The sequence below is a fragment of the Gymnodraco acuticeps genome, unplaced genomic scaffold (genome assembly GCF_902827175.1).
Source record: "Gymnodraco acuticeps unplaced genomic scaffold, fGymAcu1.1, whole genome shotgun sequence".
Classification (NCBI taxonomy): Eukaryota; Metazoa; Chordata; class Actinopteri; order Perciformes; family Bathydraconidae; genus Gymnodraco; species Gymnodraco acuticeps.
In genome coordinates, this window is record NW_022991443.1 from 1,430,545 (window position 1) to 1,456,041 (window position 25,497).

General features: G+C 40.7%; 1 protein-coding gene across 3 annotated transcripts in view; it reads right to left on the reverse strand.

Moving 5' to 3' along the window:
• Positions 1-716: 716 nt before the first annotated feature.
• The window catches only part of ampd1, a 56,308-nt gene continuing 31,527 nt past the window's right edge, over positions 717-25,497 (reverse strand). Inside the window, exons 1-16 of one of the 3 annotated variants that reach the window (XM_034196361.1) lie at positions 17,611-17,697; positions 15,300-15,305; positions 14,414-14,579; positions 13,952-14,105; positions 12,951-13,116; positions 11,476-11,695; positions 10,578-10,707; positions 10,260-10,454; positions 9,534-9,665; positions 8,798-8,961; positions 8,016-8,142; positions 7,660-7,823; positions 6,840-6,960; positions 1,951-2,124; positions 1,484-1,594; positions 717-1,130 (exon numbers count right to left, since the gene is read on the reverse strand). In XM_034196361.1, coding sequence (XP_034052252.1) covers positions 975-1,130; positions 1,484-1,594; positions 1,951-2,124; positions 6,840-6,960; positions 7,660-7,823; positions 8,016-8,142; positions 8,798-8,961; positions 9,534-9,665; positions 10,260-10,454; positions 10,578-10,707; positions 11,476-11,695; positions 12,951-13,116; positions 13,952-14,105; positions 14,414-14,579; positions 15,300-15,305; positions 17,611-17,632 — 2,208 coding nt within the window. In that variant the 5' untranslated portion in view covers positions 17,633-17,697 and the 3' untranslated portion in view covers positions 717-974. Of the gene's footprint in view, positions 1,131-1,483; positions 1,595-1,950; positions 2,125-6,839; positions 6,961-7,659; positions 7,824-8,015; positions 8,143-8,797; positions 8,962-9,533; positions 9,666-10,259; positions 10,455-10,577; positions 10,708-11,475; positions 11,696-12,950; positions 13,117-13,951; positions 14,106-14,413; positions 14,580-15,299; positions 15,306-17,610; positions 17,698-25,497 lie in introns of those variants that run through there. The other 2 variants (XM_034196362.1, XM_034196360.1) reach the window with 2 other exon arrangements.

Consider the following 25,497-nt stretch of genomic DNA (forward strand, 5'->3'; position numbering starts at 1 on the left):
AAATATGACTGGGGACTTTACTTGTATTCATATAGTAACATCTGAAACTGCTGTTAATATAATTGTATAAGTAATGTGTAATGTGTAATCAATGCCAGTTTTTCAGCAGATAATCATTTTTAAGTAGAATTTTGAAACGCACTTTAATATTTTGATAGTAGTGGAGACTCATCATATTAGTCAAATCTAAATCATATACTCAGCATATGATTTAGATCTGTTCTGTAGTTATTGCATACCATGGTACACAAAACTAGGAGCCTACAGTAGTTTAAGTCCTTACTTCAGTCCTTTAAACCTTTCAAAGAAATCCAAGACTTAAATCAATCAGGATATATTGGGAACTAAATCTAGCAAATGTTAACCTTTGTTGTTCCAGTTGTTCCAGTTGTTCCAGTTTCGATGTTAAATACAATTAGGGGTGTGTCTTCATTGGAATGACAGACACCGTGAAAGCTCAGTCTATAACAGAAAAAGTGATGCACTGTGCAACAACTCAGACCAATACGTTCATTACTCATGTACATGTTCCCCTTTCATTCTGCTGATACAGCTAAATGTATATGCAGCTAAACTCTTAAAGGAGACTCATTTAGAGCTTATAAGGAAAGCTACATCAGAAAATCAACACAAGACTAGATCCTGCTATCAAGTAAATATTGTTGCAATGTAATCCTGATTCATTTATGAAATATGGAAGCAACCACAAAAGACTCTTCTCATTTTACATTTTATTTCCTTTCATTCTCATTCATGATGTTTCTCCACATGGAATACTCATACTATGTACAGATCAATTGAAGAAGGTGTGCAGATTATATAAAGTGAAGACAAAAAGTTTCCTCCTCCAAAGGAGAGAACATTAGTGTGTTCGAGGCTCACGTTTCTTTAAGATTCAGTTCCTTAAGAGTTACTGTGAAAGACAAATGAAGATACTTTTCTACATCAGATCAAAGAGATGAGTTTGAGTGTGTTTACTCAGACTTCATGCCCTCCTGGATGCGGTGGAGCTCGTAGCAGAGGGTCTCATAGCGAAAGGCCATACGGATTTGGGCCACGTTGGTTTTACGGATGTCGTTGCCCTCCGGACCCTCCTTCAGGTAATCGTCACCCAGGAATAGTTTCTTCTCCTGGAACAAGGAAAGAACCACAAGCACATTTTGTTGTGAGAATGAAATCCCTTAAATGTGGATTGGATGTGTAATCTATTATATTGAAAGAGGTCCTCTTATACTTTTGGGGGGTTTCCCTTTCCTGTAGTCGTGTGTCATATAGTTTTGTGTGCATGTAAATGTTCTGCCAAGGCTTAAATCCCAAAGTTCTCTCCAGAGGGAGTTTCTCTCCCACACATTCCCCCCCCTTCCAAATTCCTCGTATGTATAAACCTACTTGGTAATTAACCCGATTCTTATTCTGATTTATATACAAATCATAATTTGTAAGGCTAAAGTATTCCATTAAAGCTCTCTGTCAGCTGTGTTACCTCATCAGACAACGCGCTCTGGATGACGCTGTTCCTGGAGATCTCACACATGTCGCAGGTACTGAGCTTGAAGACCTGGGCTGCAATGGCGTACTCTTCCATCAGGGGTTCCTGTGGACATAAAGAACAGACTTACACTTGGATATTTGGATCATCACTCCAACTTCAAGCTCCTGAGGCGTAAAAGACATCCTGTGTAGACAAAGCTACCACCCGATTGGGGTTTGTCATTAAGTGTGGAAGACAGTATTTTACAGCGGATTTTCTGCATAAACCTGTTATACTGTATGCTTACACTGCATGTTCATTCAATGCAGATCCAACTCTATTTCCAGTTGAGTGTGCTGAACATTACTTTGCATGTACAATGTAAGTACAACAAAATGTAATCATTTATAGATGCAATACAATACTTATTATAATCAGCACAGCATGCACCATTGCCCCCTTCCTCCATGGGCTCAGACCTTGGTGTAGTGGAACTGCATGGGGTCGTCTGTGGACAGAGAAACCATCAGGCCCTTCTGGTGGAACTCCAGCAGCGGGTTCTTGGCGTATTCCAGGAACAGGCTGTTGTTGCTGAGAGGGGACATGGCGATGGGGATCTGGGTCAGGTAGTACAGGTACTGCAGCACAGGACTCTGGGTAGGGAAGAGCGATAGATATATGATCAGTTTACAAGATATAGCTCAGTCAATTTGGGATATTATTTGTCATGGTCTGGTATATTTGTGATTTTCACTCAATGAATCAAACTTTGTTTCTATAGCATCTTTGATACAAGTGAATTCAGTTAACAGGGTTTCACAGGTGATTGACAAACTGAAATCAAGACACATCAGTGCAAACCATGTAAAAAATATGATAACAATTTTGTAATTCAAGACAAATTTACAGGGGGCAATACAAATTATGAAAATGTTATAAAATAGATTTAAAAGCTATAAGCTGTATGGTATAGTAATAAACAGCTCAAAAAAGAATATAAAAAAAGATTGTTAACAATGTCTATAAGCCTTTCTTATCAACGGCCACATTGACTTTTAAGGTTTTCAACACTTTCTCAGGCTGTTCCCAGGGCTCAAAGCATAATAAATAAGGAACATTTGTTTACAGGTAATAAGTAATGTATTACTCCACTGGTTTAAAATCGTCTCGCCAAAGGACCGCAGTTGGCTGGCTAACACTGCCGTATTTACAGAAACGTTTATTAGTTTTCAATATGAAAGTGAAAGTGCAATAGAAATGAATACAGCTAAAGCCTGAACATCAATACAATGTATATTGAGAACAATCCAGGACAACACCCATTTGGATCTATATTTCAGACATTAAGCCTTTTGAAAATGGGACTTCTTTAAGAATGGGGTCTTAATATCCTTCATCAGAGATATTAAAATACCATATTGAGAAAGAACATGATTTATATCAAGAACATTTTTTACTAGTAAATGTTTGTTTTGCCTCCAGATGAAAGGAGTAGGTCCAGGCCCGGTTCTACGGGGGTGCATAAGGGTGCATTACACCCTCAGTTGAGTTGTTATGCACCCTCATTTGAAAAATGAAAAGTGAAAAAAAAAAATATTACATATATAATAATAATAATAAGAAGAAGAAGAATTTAGTTGAAATAAAATAAATTGTAATTGTGGCTAAATAACATTGTTTGCTGCATTTATTTGGTCAATTGAAACGGTAAGTAACGTTATTATGTCAGGTGTGCGTGACCTGTGCCGCTGCGCAGGGGCGGACTGGGGGGAAAAAGTGGCCCGGGGATTAATTGACAGACAGGCCCACTTAATGCGCGGCATGTATCGGCCGGCCGGCGACGAAAGTATGTTACTTAACAAAAAACCCTATGCATTTTATGTTATTTTGGACCATTATTCATATAGTCATCACATTACCTGAGCCCTTGAGTTGCCTAGAGGAAAATAGTTACAGCATATATTTAGTGATTTTAATGTTAACAGATCATTGATGCAATAACATTTGGACCCAATTTGCCTGACTTGACGCATGGAATAAAACATGGGGGTAGGAAGCATCCTCAATGTGGGTGAGACAATTTGACAGGGGGTGTGGGCAGGTGGTGGACCTCACCTCCTCTAGGGGGGTCCGGGGGCAAGCTCCCCCGGGAAGATTTGTTTTAAAATGTTGAAGTTAAATGCATCAATCTGGTGCATTTGGAGAGCAAAATTAGGGACTAAAGCTATGGATACATCTCTCAACACCAATATGAAACAGAACTGTAAACAGATTTACTTTTTCTTTCAACATTTATTTGAACAGCAAGTGGAGGCAAAAGTGACTGCACCCAGAACAATAAACCTGCTCGCTAACTAGCCTAAACTCAGTAACAGAATGTGGGTTCTGAATGAACGTTCTTCTCCACAGCCGTGCGACCTCTGAGTCAGACGTCACTTCCCCCTTTTCTATCCTACGGGTGCAGCCACTCCCCCTGAACCCCTCTCTGTACAGAGAGTGAGGTGTTCCTTGAGACACACATCATATTTTCCCAGCAAAACAATCATCTCTAAAAAGTTACCATGATCAATGGTGTCATCATCTTGTGTATATAATGCCTCCGCCTGCGTGCCCCTGTAGCTCAAACCACTTTGACCAATGAGCTTCAATACATCTATGATGCGCTCCAACACTTGACGCTTCCTGCGGACTTCCTCTCTGTGACGTGACATCTGAGGTCCCATGAGAAGGTCCTGAATTGTGTTTTTTGAGAATCTGAGGAAATATGCCTCAGCGCAACCTCTGTGAGCATGGCTCTGATCATGCTCCTCGACTCTCTGATGTATGTGTGTGAAGTTGGTCATGCCAGTGATGAAGGAGTTGCTATCTCTAGGATTAGCAAAAGCCATACAAAGGGAGCAGAAGAGTACTTCTCTGGCTTCACTGTATGATAGCTATTTCCTGTTTGTGCCGTCTTTGCAAAAAAAAGCCCTCTGCACTACAGCCTTGTCTGCCTTCTGCTGGGGGTGAAAACGGAAGAATAGGTCTAATGTGCCTGACATCGGCCTGGTGAAATAATCAACTGGGGTGGCACTGACATCCTGGCCTTGACTAACTCTGTCAGTGTCAGCAGCAGGATCATCTTCAGCCTACATAAATGATTAGTATTGATTAGTATGTTACGTTATTATGTTACCACCATGTTATTATTATGTATGTAAACCAAGTAAAGTCTTAAAGACAGTAACAGGCTAATTTCCACCAGACAGTAACTTTAGTTGCAGGTTGACAAATAATGGACCCTTTATTATTTGTAGTATTAATAAAGTAACCTAACGTCTAAGCTAATCAAACAAAAGACAGTATAAGCAATCATAGTAGTCTCATTGATTCACCAGCCCAAGTCAAGTGGCTATAATGTTCAAATAGATTACCGTTGTCAATGAGTGAAGCAAATCTACCAGCAGCTTGCATATTTCACCAGAATTTGGTCAGTGAATGGTGTTAATTTTACCCTGTCCCTGTGAACACACAATGTACTGTAGGCAATAGCCTAGCTAGCTAGAAATAGGCTAGCTAGCTAATATTACCTCATCTGCTACATTAAAAAGCAAGCTAGCATTAGCCAAATGAGGATTTTCACTTTCAGCATCAATCATAACATTAACTTACCATCATATCACTGCTGGTACTGGGCTCTAGATGCCGCTGTACTGTGTCAGTTTCATTGCTGGACTCACTGCCACTGGGAATGGCCGCTGTGTCGGCTAACGTTACATCAGCTTCTCCGGTGGTGGTTGTACTACAACTACAACCAGCTGCAGGACCAAACGAAAAGTCTGTAATTTATTTTTATTTTGCTGAACCTTCCTCAAGTGCTTTCATTTTTTTTATCCCTAAGTTTTTGTGCACCTCCTTTACGCTTTGGAGCTTGTTTATCCATCAGTAACTCACTCCTGATCTTTCACTGCGCAGTGACAGCTGCTACGGGCCTGATGGGGAGTGGCCGGCCCGGAACGCTTACAAATGTGGGCACTTACAAATGTGGGCCGGTAGGATTTAGTTAAGCAAAAAAAAAAAGGGAGTGGCCGGTATACTCACAAATATGGGCCGGTAGGATTTAGGCAAAAAAAAAAAATTTAAAAAAAAAATATTTTTTTAAAAATGTATTTATTGTTTTGGCCCTCCGGCCCATGCACAGCACCGGCCCACCGGGGAAACTCCCGGTATTCCCGATGGCCAGTCCGCCCCTGCCGCTGCGCGTTCGTCATTTGCAAAGTGCTTACACAGCAGTCAGTGATGGACATCAGAAAATGGCTAAAACAACCAGCCCTAATCGCCAGCAGTAACATTGCATCTACTGCAGGTAATAACAGTTCAGATCATGGGGACATTACGTTACCCGCGGCCACTGTCGTGGTCAGTCCTCCCGCCCGACTCGCCGGCTTTGCCCGCCTCGCCCACGGAGGCGGAGCAACCGCAAGTGCCAGAGGACCTCGGCAAAAAAGAGCCTGCCCAGGTATATTTAAAAAAGTACCCAACTCGCCTGTACAGTGGGGTAAGGCGCTCATTTTGCAGCTCATGGTTTCAAAACAGAGATTGGCTGGAATATTCATGTAAAAAAGATGCCATCTTCTGCTATGCATGTAGACATTTCGGTTCAAGAAAGTCAGATGCCTTCACCACAACTGGCTACAACAACTGGCGCCATGCTCTTGTACGTGATAAGGGACTGGGAAGGCATGAATCATGCAAAGAGCACATAGATCCATAGATCTCTTAATGTTGCTCTCAAAGTGCACCAGATTGATGCTTTTAACTTCAATATTTAAAAAAAAAAACTCCCGGGGAACATGCCCCCGGAACCCCTTAGAGGAGGTGAGGACCCCCCTAGAGGGTGTTAGGTCCACTCCCCACTTATAAAAATAGCACTTTACCACTGCACCCTCTCTAATCTCAGATGCACCCTGAGTCATTTTGTTCTGGAACCGGGCCTGAGTAGGTCTGTTATAATATGTAATTGCGGAGAATACAGAAGATGTGTGTAAGGTTGTTAGAACAATACAAGTTGTGCTTCTAGTGCCTGATTATATTTCCAAATGTAATGCCGGCACCTCTGCATTGTGCCTTAAAGATAAAAAGAATATTGGTAGCCATAACATTTTGGAAACACACCTTTATTTCCATAAAGGTGCTCCTCTCCCTGGTTAACAGGTTTTCATTCCAGACTTGTCTTACATTCAAACTTTTATCCAAATAAGAAAACCCATACGAGAATAAATAATTCACTAACTATGTTTTCTTTGTTTAAAGTATGAATGGTATACTAAATGCAGTCTCCGCTAAATGAAGCTGAATTGACTTCATAGTAAGTGACTGGAGAACTGACCTTCTTGAGGTTGAGGCCGTGAGAGATGTTGTCAGCAGTCATGAATGCAGCCAGCAGATGGGTGATGGCTCCGGCTTCACCGCAGTGAGGCCTGAACGTGAAAGTGTTCATCCCCCTCTCTCTGGAAACCAGATGATAAACAAATGTTTTACAACAAACTCACCGGGAACATTTTCACAGAAGGTAGATATGTGAAGGAAGACTAATTTCTCCTGTGTGTATGACACAGGAACTTTCTCAGTTCTTGACATTTTGTTTTCATTTGTGAAACAGCTCTGGAAAAGGTTTTGGCTAATGAAATTCCTTTTGGTCATGATCATTTTGTTTGTCGTTTTCTGACTTACTCACTTAAGCCACATGGGGCTGTAATGCACCACTACTCCATGTTCAAAATAGGATAACAAAATATTAATGTGTTAGTCCAATCAAAGGTTAATTTTTCCACAAAATCTGAATAGAGCAAGTAAATATATAATGTGTTACCATGTTATGTAACATTACTGTCATCTTTCTAGCAAACAAAACCTTTTTTTTTACAGATGGAAAAAAAACATTTACAAAAATGATCCAGGTAACACTTTTTTTTTTTTTTAAATCAAGGAACTTAGAAAGATTATGCTGGCAAATCGTTCACCTATTAAAACACAATTCATAAAGCACAAGAAAATAACTTCAATCCAAATTAGAAAGCGGATTGCCAGAAAACACTTTTTCCTCACATGCCTCTCAGGGCTTCCATACTTACAGAGATAAAATGAGGAGAAACACATCAAGAAAAATCGTGGTCCTGCACTTTAATAAAAAAGACAAAGTTACTGACCTGCGGAGCTGGTTAAGCACTGTGATGTTGGCATACATGTAGTAGATGTAGTAGGTGTAGGAGGGGTTCTTGGTGATGTCCCACTCCTCTGGTTTGGGGCTCTTGGAGCAGAACATGTGACCACTGTGCTTAGACTCATCGTCCACGCTGTCGAAACCTGTCACCTACACACCAGGAGGCAAACGGTGATTTATACAGGGAATAGGGCGTTTCACTCTGGAGCTTATTCTGGGGTACTCCCTTTCACCCCAGTCATTTTCAAACAGTCCCAAATTCATGGTGGGGAAATCTATCCTATAACCAAGAAACAATTTGGTTTATTTTGCATCTATTTTTCACGACTGTTAATGACTCACATGCCGGAGGAAGATGCTGAGATCGGGGTTGGAGTGTGGGTCGATGGTGGCCTGGAACACTGGAAGGAAAATGTTCTCCAACATCTTGCCAAAGTGGGGCACAAAGTTCTTGCCTCTAAAGACGTCGCTAAGATAGAAGAGGGACGGAACAAAACTCATTTTAGATATCAATTCTATACATCTTTCACTCATTTTGAGCCTTTTTTCAAACTTTAAAGGTCCCCTATTATACTGTTTTTCATCAATATATTATAGGTCTCGGATATATACAAACATATCTCTGAGGTGTTTGGCTCGAAATACCAAACAGATCATTGCAGCATCCTATAATCCCCTCTGTTTCAGCCCTGTTTCCAAAGTGCTGATTCTCTGTCTGTTACTTTAGATGAAAACAAGGAGCCCCTCCCAATGCCCCTCTGAGAGAGATTTGGTTACAAAGAACACAATGGTGCTCTAGGAGGAGATTCAGGTGATAAGCCTAATGGTTACACAAGCCAAAAAATCGTTATGACATCATAAGGTGGGCAAAATCTGATCAGCTCTTTTTCAGACAGGTTTCTATAGAAATGGATCAGGACAAAAAGTGAGGGAATCTTTTTTTCCTGAATCTTTCAGAATCTCTTTACACAGAGGGGACACATGTTGATGTAGAAGAGACATGAAAAAGTGGATTTTGCATAATAGGTTTAAGGGGAGTAAAAATAGATGTTTCTCAACATGATTAATAATTTGTCTCACAGTTGTGTCGAACTGCAAAGAAGAAATCAACATTGAAGACTTACTAGATCCTGGGAATTTGAATCATCCATTTGAGGTGTGGGGAGAAGACTCTGTTCTTGACAAACCAGCCAGAGAGCTTGTCCCACTCGATGGGGTTGCAGCCGTAGATGGACAGACGAGGCTCAGCATACTGGTACTTGGCCTCCTCCAGGTCAGCTGCTACTTCCTAGTTTGCAAAAAGGTCAAATCAGGACCAGACCACATGAAGCTTGGCACATGGTTGATGATACTGTGACGAAGATGGCTTCGTCACTGTGGACTGACGGCTTCGGGCTTTGTATATTGCACATGTCTTTTATTTTGAGAAGTGTTCCTCCTCCCGTTCTTTCTGTTACTCCTGATTATGTTCACCTGGTGCCCTGTGTTGTCTCCTCCCCCCTCACCTGTGTCTAATTGCTGATTAGTGGGTGTGTATTTAGGCTCTGTGTTTCCTGTTTGGTGAAGGCTGGTAGTGTGGGTGAGATCCTTGTGGCTGGTGACTGTGTTCACCTGGGCAGCAATATTGAGGCTGTGTATCCTGTACCACAGCGATGAATAAATGCCCACACCGGGTTATATTTGAATTCTCTGCCTCTGCCTCCTTGCTTGGTCGGGCCGCTCAACGGTCAGTTTCACAGATACATTTGGCAGAAAAACTGTGCCAACTGGAAGTCATTTTGGTTTGACATATATGGATCTGTAATCATCATAGACTATTCTTCTAGATTTAGTTTGTTTCTTGTCTCATTAAAAACTGACCTTGATGATGGTGGCAAAGTACTCTCCACCAATGTGGTTCTCTGTCTTCATGTACAGGTCACGCAGCTCACTGGCTCCCACGGGATTGTATTTGGCGTTGAATTTATCGAAACGCTGGAAGGTTTGTCTTCCCTTCAGGGAAACAACAAAGAAACAAGAAAAGACACTTAAATCACAGCGGGTTAAAAGAGGCGATCGGACAATGGGATTAATTTTGTACATCCGCCAAGGGTTATGTTTTGGTTCGGTTTGTTGGTTTGTCGCTAGGATTACAGAAAAACGCTTAGCCCGATTACAATGTGTAGCATGGGTTTACATTTTAGACAGTTACTATGTATTACATTTTTGGTCACATAGGGCATTTGACCTTTAAGGGGGGCTGGTGCTTTTCGAGTGCTGATGTAGTTTTGAATACAAGTTTTGCAATGGCTGTGTTTGGGCATTTTATATCCAAATCAATTGTGTAAGAAAATAACATATCTATTGTATGTCCTACCAGTATCCTATAGTTTTAAGACATTATTTTTATCATAAAACCTTTGGCGTTGTTCTCAGCTGCCTTTACACCTGTAATTCTTCAAAGGTATTACATACTAGGATGCTTTCTAACACAGTCAGAGACTGGCCGTTTCTCCTTTCCTTTGGATATTCAATATGTAGCCATGCGTTTGAATTATTCTGTCCATTCAAATCTAAACCCCCCAATGTTTCATGTCGGTAACGTACAGCGTGCACATCCAGGGAGTCCACAGTGAGGTCATAAGGATGCAGGTGAAGGGACTCGAAGAGCTCCTTCATGGTGACCTCTTTCCCGTTCAGCTTGTGCACGATGCGGTCAGCGTCCACGCGGTAAGACCTCTTGATGAAGCGCAGCAGGTGCTTCTGGTTCATGCAGGCGGCAGCGTGGATGTGGGTGTCCACCTGTAAGGACAGAGAGACGATAGAGGGAAGATCACTGAGGTGTATGTGTTGTAGTAACAATGTTTGGTCACAAGAGGGAGCTAAAGACATGCGGTGTCCATGCTAAATGCTTTTCATGGCTACCTTCCTGCAGTTGTAGAAGTCCCTGTGGGGGTTAGACTTCAGCTCATTCATCTCCTCCATCTCATTCAGCATCTCGTGCACATTGAACTTGGACAGGATGAACTTGAGACGGCGGTGAGTGTAAGTCTTACTGCAAAACAAAGAGAAGCACATTATCACATTAGATTCACTGTGAGGTTATAAACATGCAGCTGTCAAATAGCAGATTTGCAGACATGTTTCATAAGTGTTTGTAAGTATGAGGCTTATGATACATTTTTTAAATGTGATAAGCAGCCAGAGAAGGGAGTACATTTTTTTGCGAAAAAAAAGATTGACGTTATAAACTGAATTGATGGTAACAGATGTTTTTTTAGATGAAAGTGGTACATTTAAGAGATTTTTTACCAGGTTTTTTCTTTTATTTGTGACTATAACCCTATTGAAGTTTTTTTTATTGCATATCTATGTTTTCATAATCTTAGAGAATATTCAATTTTTTTCTAGTAAATTTGTGATATTTATTTTTTAAATATATTGTTTGTAGCCTTTATTTAACCAGGTGAAAATCCCATTGAGATCAACGATCTCTTTTTCAAGGGAGACCTGCAGCACATTGGTTACACATAAAAACAACAGAAAACAAAATATGAATTTATTCTCAAAGAATATCCAAGTTTATTCTCTTAAATTAACAACTTCCATCAGGGAATTATTGGGTTTTTTCGCACAACTTGGGGTAAATGATATAATAGTAAGTCAACCCTGGGACTCATCTACTTGACATACATTAAAATATCTGTGTTGTACAAAAAATTAACTAGAAAAAAACAAACCTGGGAGGAACAACAGAGATTATTGAGAAATGTCAGTTCTAATAATTTTAAACAATGCAATCAATCCATTTTAAAGGACTCACGTTGGGCCCTGTGCAATGAGAGCAATGAGGAAGTTCATGTCGTCAATGAAGGTGTTGTAGTCGGGGCAGGGCAGGTTTTTGTGCTCATGTTTATCGGCAGCAGCAGCGTCGTTGTACACGTAGATGACACCATCCTTCATACGAGCAACGTATCCCAGATTCTTTGGCAGGGTCTTGGTATCAAAGGGGTCTTCTCCGTTCTTTGGAGGAGTTGTGAAGACTGATGGATGGATGCAAAGGTGGAATGTTACCAAGTTGTTCTACTGATGAAGTCCATAGGCATTAGAGACCAGGTCAAGAAAGTGTTCAGAGCCTTTTGAGTGTTTTTTAAGCCCATTATAGAATTTAAACAATAATTGTCTATTCTCCTGCACAATAAGGCAAGGCAAGGCAAGGCAAGTTTATTTATATAGCACTTTTCAACACAAGGCAATTCAAAGTGCTTTACAAAAAATGAAAGAGATTAAGAAAATGGCATTTAAAATCAGTCATTAAAAAGAAAAGCTAATAAAATAAACATTAAAAGAAAAAATACATGGATAAAAGTTACAGTGCTGTCAATTAAACATTAAAAGAAAAAAGTACATGGATAAAAGTTACAGTGCAGTCTAAGATATGAATAGTTCAATTAAAAGCAGCGACAAAAAGAAAAGTCTTCAGCCTGGATTTAAAAGTAGTCAGAGTTGTAGCGGACCTGCAGGTTTCTGGGAGTTTGTTCCAGATATTTGGAGCATAATAACTGAACGCTGCTTTACCATGTTTAGTTCTGACTCTGGGGACAGAAAGCTGACCAGTCCCTGAAGACCTGAGAGATCTGGATGGTTCATAATTTAGCAGTAGGTCAGAAATGTATTTTGGGCCTAAACCATTCAGTGCTTTATAAACCAGCAGCAGTATTTTGAAATCTATTCTTTGACACACAGGAAGCCAGTGTAAAGACTTCAGAACTGGAGTGATGTGATCCACTTTCTTAGTGTTAGTGAGGACTCAAGCAGCAGCGTTCTGAATCAGCTGCAGCTTCCTAATAGATTTTTTAGTGAGACCTGTGAAGACACCATTGCAGTAGTCGAGTCTACAGAAGATAAAAGCATGGACAAGTTTTTCCAAATCCTGCTGTGACATTAGTCTTTTAATCCTAGATATATTCTTTAGGTGATAGTAGGCTGATTTAGTAACAGTTTTAATGTGACTGTTGAAACTCAGGTCAGAGTCCATGACTACACCTAGATTTAAGCTTGCATGAAATGTATTCTGGTCAATGCAGGTAAAAAAATAAATAACAAACTACTTACCGAAGTAGATTTTATGGTTCATTATCAAGTTTCAGACAAGTCTATCCTTTTTAATAACACTTCCTCAATCACTTGATGGATGTACCATACACATGATTCATAAGGGATACCCAATGGTAAAGAAAACACATCGATAATTCATTTATTTAAACCCAAGGTTCACCATCGAGCTTTCCTCCTCACCTGGCTGCACCTGATCCTCAGGTTTGAAGGTCTCTCCCTCAATATCACACAGGTACTCGGAGGTTGTTCGTGGGAAGCGCTGCAAGGCAAGCCTCATGTACTTCTCCCTGATGGTCAAGGCACGGTACAGACCCTTACAGGACAGCTCAAAGTCATCCATGGTCACCTGATGGGTGGATTTAGAAGATGTAACATATTTGAAAGTTGTGGCTTTGTCAACATTTGTGGCATTCCTTTCAAGATGAACCACCTGCCCCAACACTTGTGCAAAAGCCTTACTACAAAATGTAATGAATGATTTGTGGCGGTTTGCTTGAAGGGGTAAAGGAATATTAGGGAATGCATTTTCTTAAAGTTAACAGTTATCTGTCCCTATTTTGCTGTTTAATTCAACATGCTGCATTCAATGAGCGACCATGTGCTTTCTGTTATATATTTTTTTATGGTCAGTATTCTTGAAATATATCTTAACAAATGTGAGCTGTTAAGTAGGATAAACCAGAAACAACAATAAGCTCCTCAAAGAAGTTTCTCTGCCTGTAAATGTCAAACCCACAGTCATGAAACGTAAACCCCAGCCTGCTCTCAGATGAGCTCCATTCATGGGCCTCTGTTAGTGAGAGGTTGAGGTTGAATCCATCATTTAACTTTTGGCAAAGAACCAAACAAGCGTATTTCCCACCAGAAAGAATTCAAGTTAACTCAAATGTAAGTCTTTAAATAATCTAAATAATGTGTTATCTTGATGAATGTTCAGTAGACTAATACAAATAGTGTTAGCATATTAGCATATTTCAAGTTTGAAGCAAAGGTACAGGATAGGAACTTATTTGTTTGCTAATACTTATTAAAAGGTTGAACCTAAGAGTTCCAGCTGAAAAGGAAAAAAATAAACTCAGTGTTCAGTAACAGGGAACTTGTTTGTACTTTAACTTAACAGGCTTTAATTTATGTGAAAATCCCACACTCAAGCTTTGAAGGAAAATTAAGCGTAGGCCTACCCCGGAGGAGTAGTCTCCGATGATGGCCACTCTCTGGAAGTCAGGTACTTCCAGGTAGGTGGGTGTCTCCACCTCCACTGACACTACAGTGGCTCCACCTGCCTTGGCAGAGGCTCCTGGCAGGGACATGGTGTGGCAGCGCTGGTGCCTCTTGCTGTGGACAAGTAGAAGAAAGGTTTGGTGGTTGGCTTCATCCAATGTCAAAATGTCTGAAAGGTTTTGTTGTTAAAGCAATTTGAAACACATTAAGTCATCCAGCAGAATAATTTCTCAGTCAATTATTAAGGACATTGTTACAAGGAAGGTAAGCAAACATGGTTGCACATACCAGCCACACTGCAACCACAGAAAGACTGTTTCATATCTGAAAAGTTTCCCTCAAAGTACATTATTTAATTGTATTGTTTGATTAGTTTCTTAAGACACAAGCACAAACTGAAAACATATGATCTCCCATCTCACCGTTTCTCAGCATCATCCTCAGTGTGCAGATGGTGGGCCATCTCCATGTGCATGATGGGACAGTGCTCATCCACATCAAATATAGAGAGCTCATCGCGGACATCCTCACCCTTGGTCTCCGACGCGAAGACCTGTTCCGCGAAGGCCCTCATCTTATCATCGGTCTCTGTCAGGCACAGCAAATGTTTGTGTGATTAGAAACAGGAATTCACTCTGCTTCAATCAAATCATGCAGCCACAAGCAGAAGCTCTTGACCTCTAATCTATGCTGCATGAATATGACGGGAGAATGATTTAGTTTCTTGACGAATGAATGGTGCACATGACATCCTACATCTATGACGTGAAAAAATGCACATACATTACCCAACCTGCTGTGTACAGACTCCAGCACATGCGTTGTATACATGACCAAAGATCGATTCAACGACTAAAGTCTGCATCCCCGAATTCCGGTTTGGTCCCATGCACTTACAAGCACTACAGTGATAAACCACTGACACACACTATATGAAATACTATACATTATATGACGTGGTTCAAACCTTCAAACTAATTACAGACCCATTTTTCTTATCATCTCTCACTGTATCATTGTAATTGTTATTTGCATCAGGCTGTACTGAAATTATTTGATCAGAATTCATGTTGAAAGAATGACAAAGAAAGAGGGCCATGGTCCTAGAGGAACCAAGCTATGAAGAAGTTCCGCAACAAGCAAAAAAAAAAACGACATGAGTGGCATTTCTTGCTTTACTACTCTTTAGTTCAAACTATACTTGTTACATGCACTATCTAGCCACGAGCCAAGGCTTTTTACTCTAAGACACATGGCATATATTGCCAAAGAGCTTTTAGGGTTTCACTTCTCACCCTGGATACTTACTCTGACCTGATTACGTCCAGCAAGAAAGTAGTACCACCAGGAATAGGAAAGTGAGTGTTAGAAAAAGCATTGGTTAGAAAGGTGATACAAACCAGTGTGACAGTAAATGCATGACACCATTTTACTGCTGTAGTTATTAATTTATTACATTTTAGATACAGACTATATCTTTCCTTTATTATTAATACATTTGCAATATAGAATACTCGTAAAAAAATACATGCAATTGTAGAAGATAAGGTAATGAGCAATTAAGATGAGATATCGGTACAATGCATACACTTAATGGTGAATGGATAAGTGGAATTAATGTAACATACAGTTTGAGGATGAATAATGTTGAGGACACATGACTTTACATAATGTTTAAAATAAGAGCAGCTGGACAAGATGGTAATTGCATCTTCATGGTACATGCATGATCTTGTGGTCTCAGTCCTTATGGTGACGTTTTGGATCAAATATGCAGGATACTCTGTGCATGTGAAGATGCATTTCCTGTTTCTCCCTGGCATTCCGCAACGGGCTCAAACAAGCCTGAAGATCAATTAAGTCTTGTTTGTGCATTGCTTTGCTAACTGATAAGCATTGGTGCTTGGTGGAAGAGTCATTTATAAATATAAAAGTTCACATTCAGTTCAGTCAGTGTTGATGATGCTCTGTTTGTAAGGCATCTGATACAAATTGAACTGAAATTGAATGTGAACAATATATAATAAATGGTGTCCAGTCCCAGTATGTTCCATTTCACATGGTATGGTGTAAACATCCAGTTCCTTTAGCAAGATCCATATTACTAGGTTGTATTCAAATAGGCTTCGGGGAAAGAATATTTGTAGATGTCTCACATCTATCTATCCATACAGTAAATCATGCTTTTTAAATGCTTCTCGTCTTCCCAGTCAGGGTGGGGCGGTCTAGGTTAATGGGAAACAAAATAAGTGTGGTCATGTCTCGAGCAGCAATTAAAAGGGAGGAAGTGAATACAAATAAAACTACATTAAAAGATCTGTGTTGATCTGTGTTGGGACTGTATACTATAGTAACTGGAAAGTATTTAACAGTTATCATCCAAGACGTGTTTCTTGAGATTGTTCAACGAGGATAAGTATCAATTAAATATATATAATTATCACATTAAATGAAATTAAAACTATTTGTGTGGCTAATATGGTATTTGGTCAATCTGGCCCTTTAATATAAGACTGATCAGGGTTTTATCATTGATACATTTGTTGTCAGCTCTGCTTTGGCAGATCGTTAAAGCTGCTTGCATGGACTGCACGACAACTCTGGTGTGGAATCCCTGTCGCCACATAACCAACAAGCGGAAACAGTCGGAAAAACCCGCTCCACCAATACCTGCTAAAATATGTGCCTATTAGTTGTGTAACCAAGCTCTTGAGGCAGCAGCTGGCTGGACCATTGCATTTCTATTTTTTACCATTTTAAAAACTGTTAAAGGCATAACGTGTCATCATAGCTAGCAATATGGTAAGTCTAGGATTAGCAACCATTAGAACAGCATTTTATTAGTAGTAATGATAAAGCGTTTTTAAACTGGAGATAAGAAGAAAAATGGAAAACACCTAAGTAAGAATTGACCTTTGAGAATCTGCTGACGCTTCACAACCATCAAACATCCTCTCTTGAAATGTTGACAGCTGATACTCAATTCAATCACTGGATAACTAAATAACCCTAGTTTTATAATATGAATTTAAAATGCTTTAAAATGCTTAATTGGAATTGAAATCACACAAATCACAAAGTTAAATGTAATTTCCACTGAGTTATTTCCAATTATGAGAAGACAATGACACCTTGCGATGGCTATATATTAGTCTGTATGGACTTTATATTGGAACTATATGCATTTTAACCCCAATGAACCTGCCATTAAAGCTGTCAGTGCCATACATTAGACTGACAATGTAACAATGGCTAACAGATGGGAATTTATTTCCTTGACAGCTGTTTATATTACACACAGTAAAAGGTGTGACCCTTGTAATATGCATTCAAAGCATATTTGCAGGTTCTGCCAGTCACTTCTATTATTTCCATGCATCCCAACAAGCAGCCATGAGGGCAGCATTCGACAGAAAGGTCAAGTTTTCTTTGTTATTCATATGTTGGCCAAAACAAATAATGGAAGAGCATAATACAAATGAATTGAAAATTTGTAGTGAACACCGTCTCAGTTCATCTGTGCAGTCGTTTAAAGAAACCTCTTGAAAATGATATCCAAATGCTATTTGTATAGATGAGTGTAAACGTTCAAACCGAGAGTCATTCTGCCGATACTCACCTGGCACTGAAACTTTAGGCATGGTGACGCTCTTCTATGAAACGCTCCCTTAGGACTGGTAAAGGGTGGTCAGCTACTGTGTGACTGTAGTAGGGAAGAGTGAAGCCCTGTGCCGGGTCTGTGCAGTATTAAGCCCCTTCAGCCTCTCAAGAGTAACCAGAACCCGCTACGCCCACTAGAGACACGCCTAGACGTAACGAGGGAACACATATGTGTCCAACTCTATTTTAAGTAGTCTATGTGCACACAGGAGTCCCTGATAGCCACAGTGTGTAGACAAAGAGTGTGTGTGTGCAGGGGGGACTTGTATTATACAACACCCTGATACAGTAGCTGCACAAGTGCTTGATTGGTGTTCATCACGAAAACACTTCAGTTGTTAATGTTGCGTGAAAATGTCAAGAATTTTCTGAAATAAGAAAGATATTTCATGACAGGTCATTTTTTATACTACTAATTATGGGTATCAGTAAAACACACTGGATAGGACAAGGAAAAGATGACGAAGCAATACTGGTAGAGATGGCGAGGACCACCTAGATGCAGACAAACAAGTAGAGAACCAGTTCTTCCTTAGACTGCAAGATGAACTATATGGAAGGAACTCACACGACATGTTTATTGTTACTGAAGACATGAATGTTAAACAGAGCCTAAGGATGACAGGCAGGCACGCGCTGTTAAAGCAGAACGATAACAGGCAAAGGCCGTACAAAATGTGCATCAAGAACAAGCTGGCCATACCGGTAACAATATTTCCACATAATGATATGCAAAAAGCAACATAGGAATCTCCGGAGGGACCAGGGACCTAGGCAGAGAATAGACGTTTTAGATAAGAATGAAAACCCAGAAATATAAAAATGTGCAGTCACGATGGTCAAGCCACTTTAAGGATGTGCTTTGTAGAAAAGAACCAGAAAACCCAATAATTTACGATAAATTAAGATATTAATGAATAGATTTCAGTCATTAGGATCGCATCATAAGGAGGTGTTACAAAGGCGATAAAAAGACCACAGAATTGGAAGGGACCAGGAACAGACTTCATCATGGCCGAGTTAATGAAGGCAGAGTTTCAATAAAGAACAAAAAATCAACTGTTGAGGAAATGCGGGCCAGAAAGAAAATGAAGAAGACATAGACCAAGGGCTAAGAATAGGCACACAGATGAAAAAGAAAGAGATGAGTTGGACTGGAAATCATAATTCAAGGTGCGAACCAGCGATTAACTAGAAAAGATAAAAAATACTCTGTGAATGGCTAATAATCCATTGAAAGGGATTTTGAACACAAGTGGACTGAAGTCTCATTGGATGCTGCCATTGGTTGATATGAAAACATGAAAACCCTTGAAATGGACAATGCACCTCACATGTGCTGTTATAATTTTGTTGAATTTGTGCCTTGGACTTACATGCTAACACAAGCATGCTAACATGCTCAATAATGTAATAATGTTTAGCTTAACCACCTTAGTTTTAGCATTTAAGCATAATAATTTACGCTACTTAGCAACAATTATGTCTTGTTTTCAGGTATTTGGTAAGCCATACAGTTGTTTTCATCTGGTGTTTCCATTGCTCTTAATGTCTTTCATTTTTGTAAAGCACTTTGAATTGCCTTGTGTTGAAAGGTGCTCTACATTAAAGGGGACCTATCATGCAAAATCCACATTGTGATGTCTTTTATACATAAATATGTGTCCCCGGTGGGTTGGGGAACTCACGCAGCGTCAGAAAATAAAACCCTTTCTCTTTTCCTCCGTACCCAAATCTTTTAAAAACGGGTGTACAACGAGCGGATACAGATTTGCTGCCGATCTGACGTCAAATCCGCAGCGGACCCACAGAAAGTTGCTATCAGAAACAATGCCTGACATGTTTTGGACGTAATCTCGTCTTTGTTTACATTTGCAAGCCTCGCTAACACTCAGTAACCTGTACTGGAGAGCACATGTGTTTAAAAAGCAGGAAATAAAAAAAGGAACTCACCTTGTGATAAACCCGCAAGAGAAAAAGCATTTGAGCTCCATACTATTTCAGTAATAATCCTTGAATGGTGTTTTATCACAGCAGAAATGTACTTTATCTCCGATAGAATTCTGATCAGGCATTAGCTCCGCCTCCTCTTTTTTTTTTTTAAAGCTAAGGACCCAAAATCCGTGTTTCTCTAACAGGGCTGCAAAAGAGGGGTATGAGCAGTATGAGGCATGGCTTCAATGGGTGATCCTTTTGGTATTTTAAGCAACAAAACTTCACTGACATGTTTTGTATCGGTATGGCCCTACAATATATTTGTCCAATATCGCATAATAGGTCCACTTTAAATTGCCTTGCCTTGTTATGTGATTTTTGAGCACCACAAACCATTCCATTGACCTCCATTATGGTAGGGGCAAAGGTCTTAGAAACAGATATTTGAAAATCTCCACAAATTCAATTTAAAACCAATACTATCTTTATTAGATTCCAGAAGAGGTAAGTAGATAAGTACATCTTGTGTAATTTTGTGAGTGAAATAAGTGTTTCTCATCATCATTGCACAGACTTTGCCATTCACTTATGTAACAAACTTCTGCTTCTCAGTCCATCCTAAAATGCTGTGCAGCACGAAGACACTTAACAAGCCATCTATTTTTAGGGAATGTGATCCTAAATGTCAACGTTCCTTGGATGCAACTAGTGAAAGAGATCAAGTAGCAGATGATCATTTAAGTTGTTGTAAAAATGCCACACAATATTTTCTCACAGGACATTTAGTAAATTCTGATCTTTTTAAGATGATGCGTTTTAGAATGTTTATTTAAGATTCCAGCTAAAACAGTTTTGAAACATTATCTTGAACCATGGGGCTGAATTTGATCTCCTCATGGCTTGGCTGTTGTGCAGTTTGTAAAGTATGTTCTCATAAAAAATACTTAGAGACAGAAGGAATTTTCTTTCAATGAATTGCAGTTTCTGATAAAGTGACTTTGGATAATACATTAATTTTGTTAAGGATTTTCTTTTTGATGCTTGAATTTATGATGCTACATTTCAGATTTTGACCACAGCCTTCCCCAGGTTGACACATGAATATGAAGTTGGACACCATAAAAAAAAAGTGGCACCATTTGCAGAGGCTGATCATTTATTTTCCTTGGTCTAGACTAGTTCAGGGGTAGCCAACACGGTGCCCGCGGGACCCGCAGGGGCAACGTGAGTCGCCCCAAGGGGCATGTTCTAAAAATAGCTCACAAAGCACACACGCATGGCGTGAATTCCACTGGGGACAGGGGAGACATGTCCCCCCCCACTTTTTGAGCCGTCGTCGCCACGGAGGAGCACACAGCAATAAAGTAAGAAATCATTCCAATGTGTACGAAAGGACAGTAAAAAAAAATGCAATTCAAAAGAATTAAATTGCATACATTTTCTTTTAGTAAACACTGAAAACGGGTCCCACAGACCCAAACAGCACACAAAGGTTAAAGGTAAGCATATAATAATGTTAAAATGTGCTAAATATATTCACTGCAAAAAACAAAAAAAAGAGGAGTAAAAGTAGCTCACGACTAAAGAGTGATGAATGAATCACGCATGAATCTGAGAGATTAAGCAGCTGACTATATGGTTTACATGGGCAAGAGGGAGCAAAGAGACCAAGTTCCCCGTCTCATATTACCCCTAGCATCATCACCTGTCAGACACTACCAAATTACAACAGGTGCTCCCCTATCTAGCTCCCAGTCTAGGAGTTGTTTGGGTATAGTGTTTGGCCTTACAGACATGTCCAATGACTTTTTTAAAGAATGTCACATGTACATAAGCTAGGTGAAGCACAAAACACTGTAATAAATCAAATACAAAAAAGACCCCTCGATTATGTATTTTCAATTTATATATAGTTCATGTTGATGTCATATAACAATGTTTGGTAACACTTTATATTAAGGTACACAAATTCACCATCAACTAGTTGTTAATTAACATGCATATTAGCAGTATATTGGCTCTTTATTAGTCATTATAAAACACTTATTAATGCCTTATTCTACATGACCATATTCTACAAGTAATAAGCCACTAGTTGAGAGTTTTTCCTCAATAACCCTCTAAATAGTGCTTATTTATTGCAAGGAACTTGTTGTACATGAGTTTTGGTCTATGGTCTAAATATGCGCTGCTCAATATGGGCCTAACAAGGCAGTAGTATCACAAGAATAGTAATTTTCCCATAATAACACTTAACATTACACGTTACTTGTTAGATGCTTTCGATAAAAGCGACTTACATACTCAATAATGGGCAATCCCCAAAGGAGCAATTTGGGGCGAAGTGTCTTGCCCAGGGACACAACGACATGCTGACTGCAGTGGGGTTTGAACCTGTGCTCTCCTGATCCTAACACCAACGCACTAATGCACTGCGCCATACGCCTCCACAAATATGGATCTATTCTTATGTAACAAGACATAAAACTATAAGTGTTAATTAAGTCTAAATAACTCAAAATTAGGTATTTATATCTAAGGACACGTTCCCTATTTTAAAGTGAAGTCTTGTTCATAACCAATAAGCTCGTAATTTGACTCCAATTGACCTGAACAGGTTCCCTATTCTAAAGTTGCCTCCTCTTCACACTTTGTAAATAGATTATAGCACACAACTACTGAAATTAACCTCAACAGCACATGAACAAAGTAGGCACACGTTGAAATATCTGTTTTATTAAACCACTATAGAGAGGTTCAGACGCATACCAAAACATGTCAAGTTTCTCCAAGGCTGAGAACACATATGCAGAATGTACTTTTTAAAGGGAAATGGAAACACTTTTCAAACTGCTTTCCATGCGACAATATTCCCATTAGGAAATGTATTTATCTAGTCTATTTCCAATGTAAACGATCGAGATACGCAAATTTATTTTTTGAAATACGTGCCTGTTACGACCCGCCTCCCTACTCAATAGTAGTGGCTCGTGAGGCAGTCCGCAACTTAAAACAAAAGTACACAACATGTAGGCACTAAACTGTGATCATACATTTATTGCCACAATACTAAATCATTCCACTGGAGGACAGGTAAAACAAACAAACAGATGGAGGGGACTTGGGCCAACCACACCACGGGCCGTAGGATCCAGAGCCTTCCTCCGCTACCCAAAATCCAACAGAACCTAACGGGAGAAATAAAGCCGCGAAAACCTAATACTAACACGTCCTCCAGGAAACACAACAAAAAGGCAAAAGAGCTCTGACACAGCAGAGACATCCGGAGTAGTGATCGGCCCCCTCCTTCTCCTTCAGCCTCCTCTTTTATGCTCGGCTGATTGGCGACTGGGAACACCTGCGCCAAGCTCGGCTGAGTGACAACTGGGAACACCTGGGGAAGGCGGAGCCAGGTGTACCTGCACAGCAGAGAGAACAAAGAGGACAACAAAAGGGGGGGAGTACGTAACACCCCCACCATGAGTTAGTGATTTTTTAATTAATTTTTTTAAACAAAACAATCACAACAATCAACCTTAGTTGACAGACGTGCTCACCACCACTCATTCCACACACCAGACAGGTTAACAACACACAATAACTGCTATATTATAAGCGCGACAATGCATCAGCCAACACATTATCCTTGCCACGAATGTGTTTGACCTCAACATTGAAGGCTTGCATGAAAATACTCCACCGCATCAACCTTTGATTTGTGTTACGCATTCTCTGCAGAAACACAAGGGGGTTGTGATCGGTGAAAATAGTGACAGGAATGTTTGATGACCCCACGTATACCTCAAAATGGTTCAAAGCCAGGACCATAGCCAGTGCTTCCTTTTCGACTGTGGAAACAACGGTGGAACACACCCGCTGGTGGGGATTGAATTTCCCGGAGCGGTACGACACAGGGCGCTCCACCTCACGATCAGCTCAAATACGTCTGCACGCTGCGCATCAGGCAAGTGTGCCAAATGAGACTCCATATTGGCCAGAGTCTCCGCAGCGATCGGGGCCTCCGAGGTGACAGGGGTGTCAGGGGTGTCCCTTTTAGCACTGGACAGCGCCTCCACACAGGCAGCGACAGGGTTATGAACAGCCCCAGGGCTTATCGTACCTGATTTCCCACCCTCACGCCACGATGGAGGATCCCTGACCGGCCTGTCCAATCCCGTAGCCGTAAAACTGTCGCGGGTGACTGCCACCGCATTCACTCCCGGCTTAACGAGCACTCTGCCACCGGCTAAATCATTCCCCAAGACCAAATCTACCCCTTCAATGGGAAAACATGGCCGAACCCCGACAGTTACCGGACCTGTGACCAGATCTGACTCAAGATGAATATTATGCAATGGCGAACCCACACACTGCATACCAAACCCCCTCACAAGAACACCCGAACCCACAGCAGACTCCTTAGAGAGGGGCAACACACCCCTCATCATAAAGGATTGCGAAGCTGCTGTATCCCTCAAAATGGTCACTGGAACCCTGTTGTTCTTCCCCGGTAAAGACACCATTCCCTCCATGAGAAACGGAGCAAAAACGTCCAGTTCTGATTTGAGAGACCCTGGCTTTGAAGTACTCACCAAAGCGACCGTCTTTACAGGCTTCTCCTCATCCCGCAAAGAATAACAATTCGCAGCAATATGACCTCTTTTCTTGCAGTAATGACACACTGGCCTATCCGTAGATCCCCAATTCACCTCTCCCGGTTTTTCCTCAGCAACTCTTGGCCTGCTGGACTGCCATGGCACTTTAGTGAAGACTGGGGTTTCTCTGATATTATTGTCCACAAACCCGGCCTGTGCCCTAGTCCTCTCACTGTAGACAGTCTTGTGAGTAAGCACATATTCCTCAGCCAAAACCGCAGCATCAAACAGTTTCACCGGTTTTTGCTCATTGAGGTATGTGGCTACTGTGTAAGGCAAACAGTTTTTGAATTCTTCCATGAGCACTAATGTTTTTAGGTCCTCTAGAGATTTTGTCCCCGTCGATGAGCACCATCGCTCAAACAGAACCTCTTTCTCACGGGCGAATTCCACATACGCTTGACAATCTTGTCTTTTCAAACCACGAAACTTTTGACGGTATGCCTCAGGCACCAGCTCATAAGCGCGCAGAATTGCAGCTTTCACCTATTCATAATCCCGGCTAACCTCCTCAGATAACGCAGTATACACCTCCTGCGCTTTACCCGAGAGAACGCACTGCAGCATAACGGTCCACATGTTCCCAGGCCATTTAAACGTTGTTGCTACACGCTCAAACAGGACAAAATAGCTATCAACGTATTTTTCGTTAAACACTGGGATAAACCGAGTATACTTGCCTACGTCAAAATCATGAGGTTGTGCAGACCCCAACTGCTGAGTCTGGTGAGACGTCAGCTCCAGCTCCCTCAAACGTAACTCCGCCTCATATTTCCTCAATTCGAGATTACAGGCGATCTCCTTCTCTCTCAGTCTGTTATAACTCTCCTTCTCTCTAACCATCAGCTTGCGCAGCTCTAGCTGAAGTTGAAGGTCGCTCACTTTCTGAGAGACCTCTGTCCCGTCGTCTATGGGAACATCTACTTCCTCCTCTGACAATACCTCCTGATCTATAAGCGCAGCCAACAGCTGTCCCTTAATGATTTGTTTCTTGTTCTGCTTATTGACTACAACGTCAAATTTGCTTGCGATCAGACCAAGCTGCTGTTTGCTACATGCATCCAACTTCCCCCGAGTCGGATCACCAACAAACCCCTCCAAGTCGAAATCCATCACTGCAACTCTACGCTATACAGCCAAACAAACAAACAAATGCTGTCAAGGGCCTTTTACAAAGTAATACTACTCACCACACCGGCACCTGCCCGAGACAGCCTTTGGACGAGCCCCCATATGTTACGACCCGCCTCCCTACT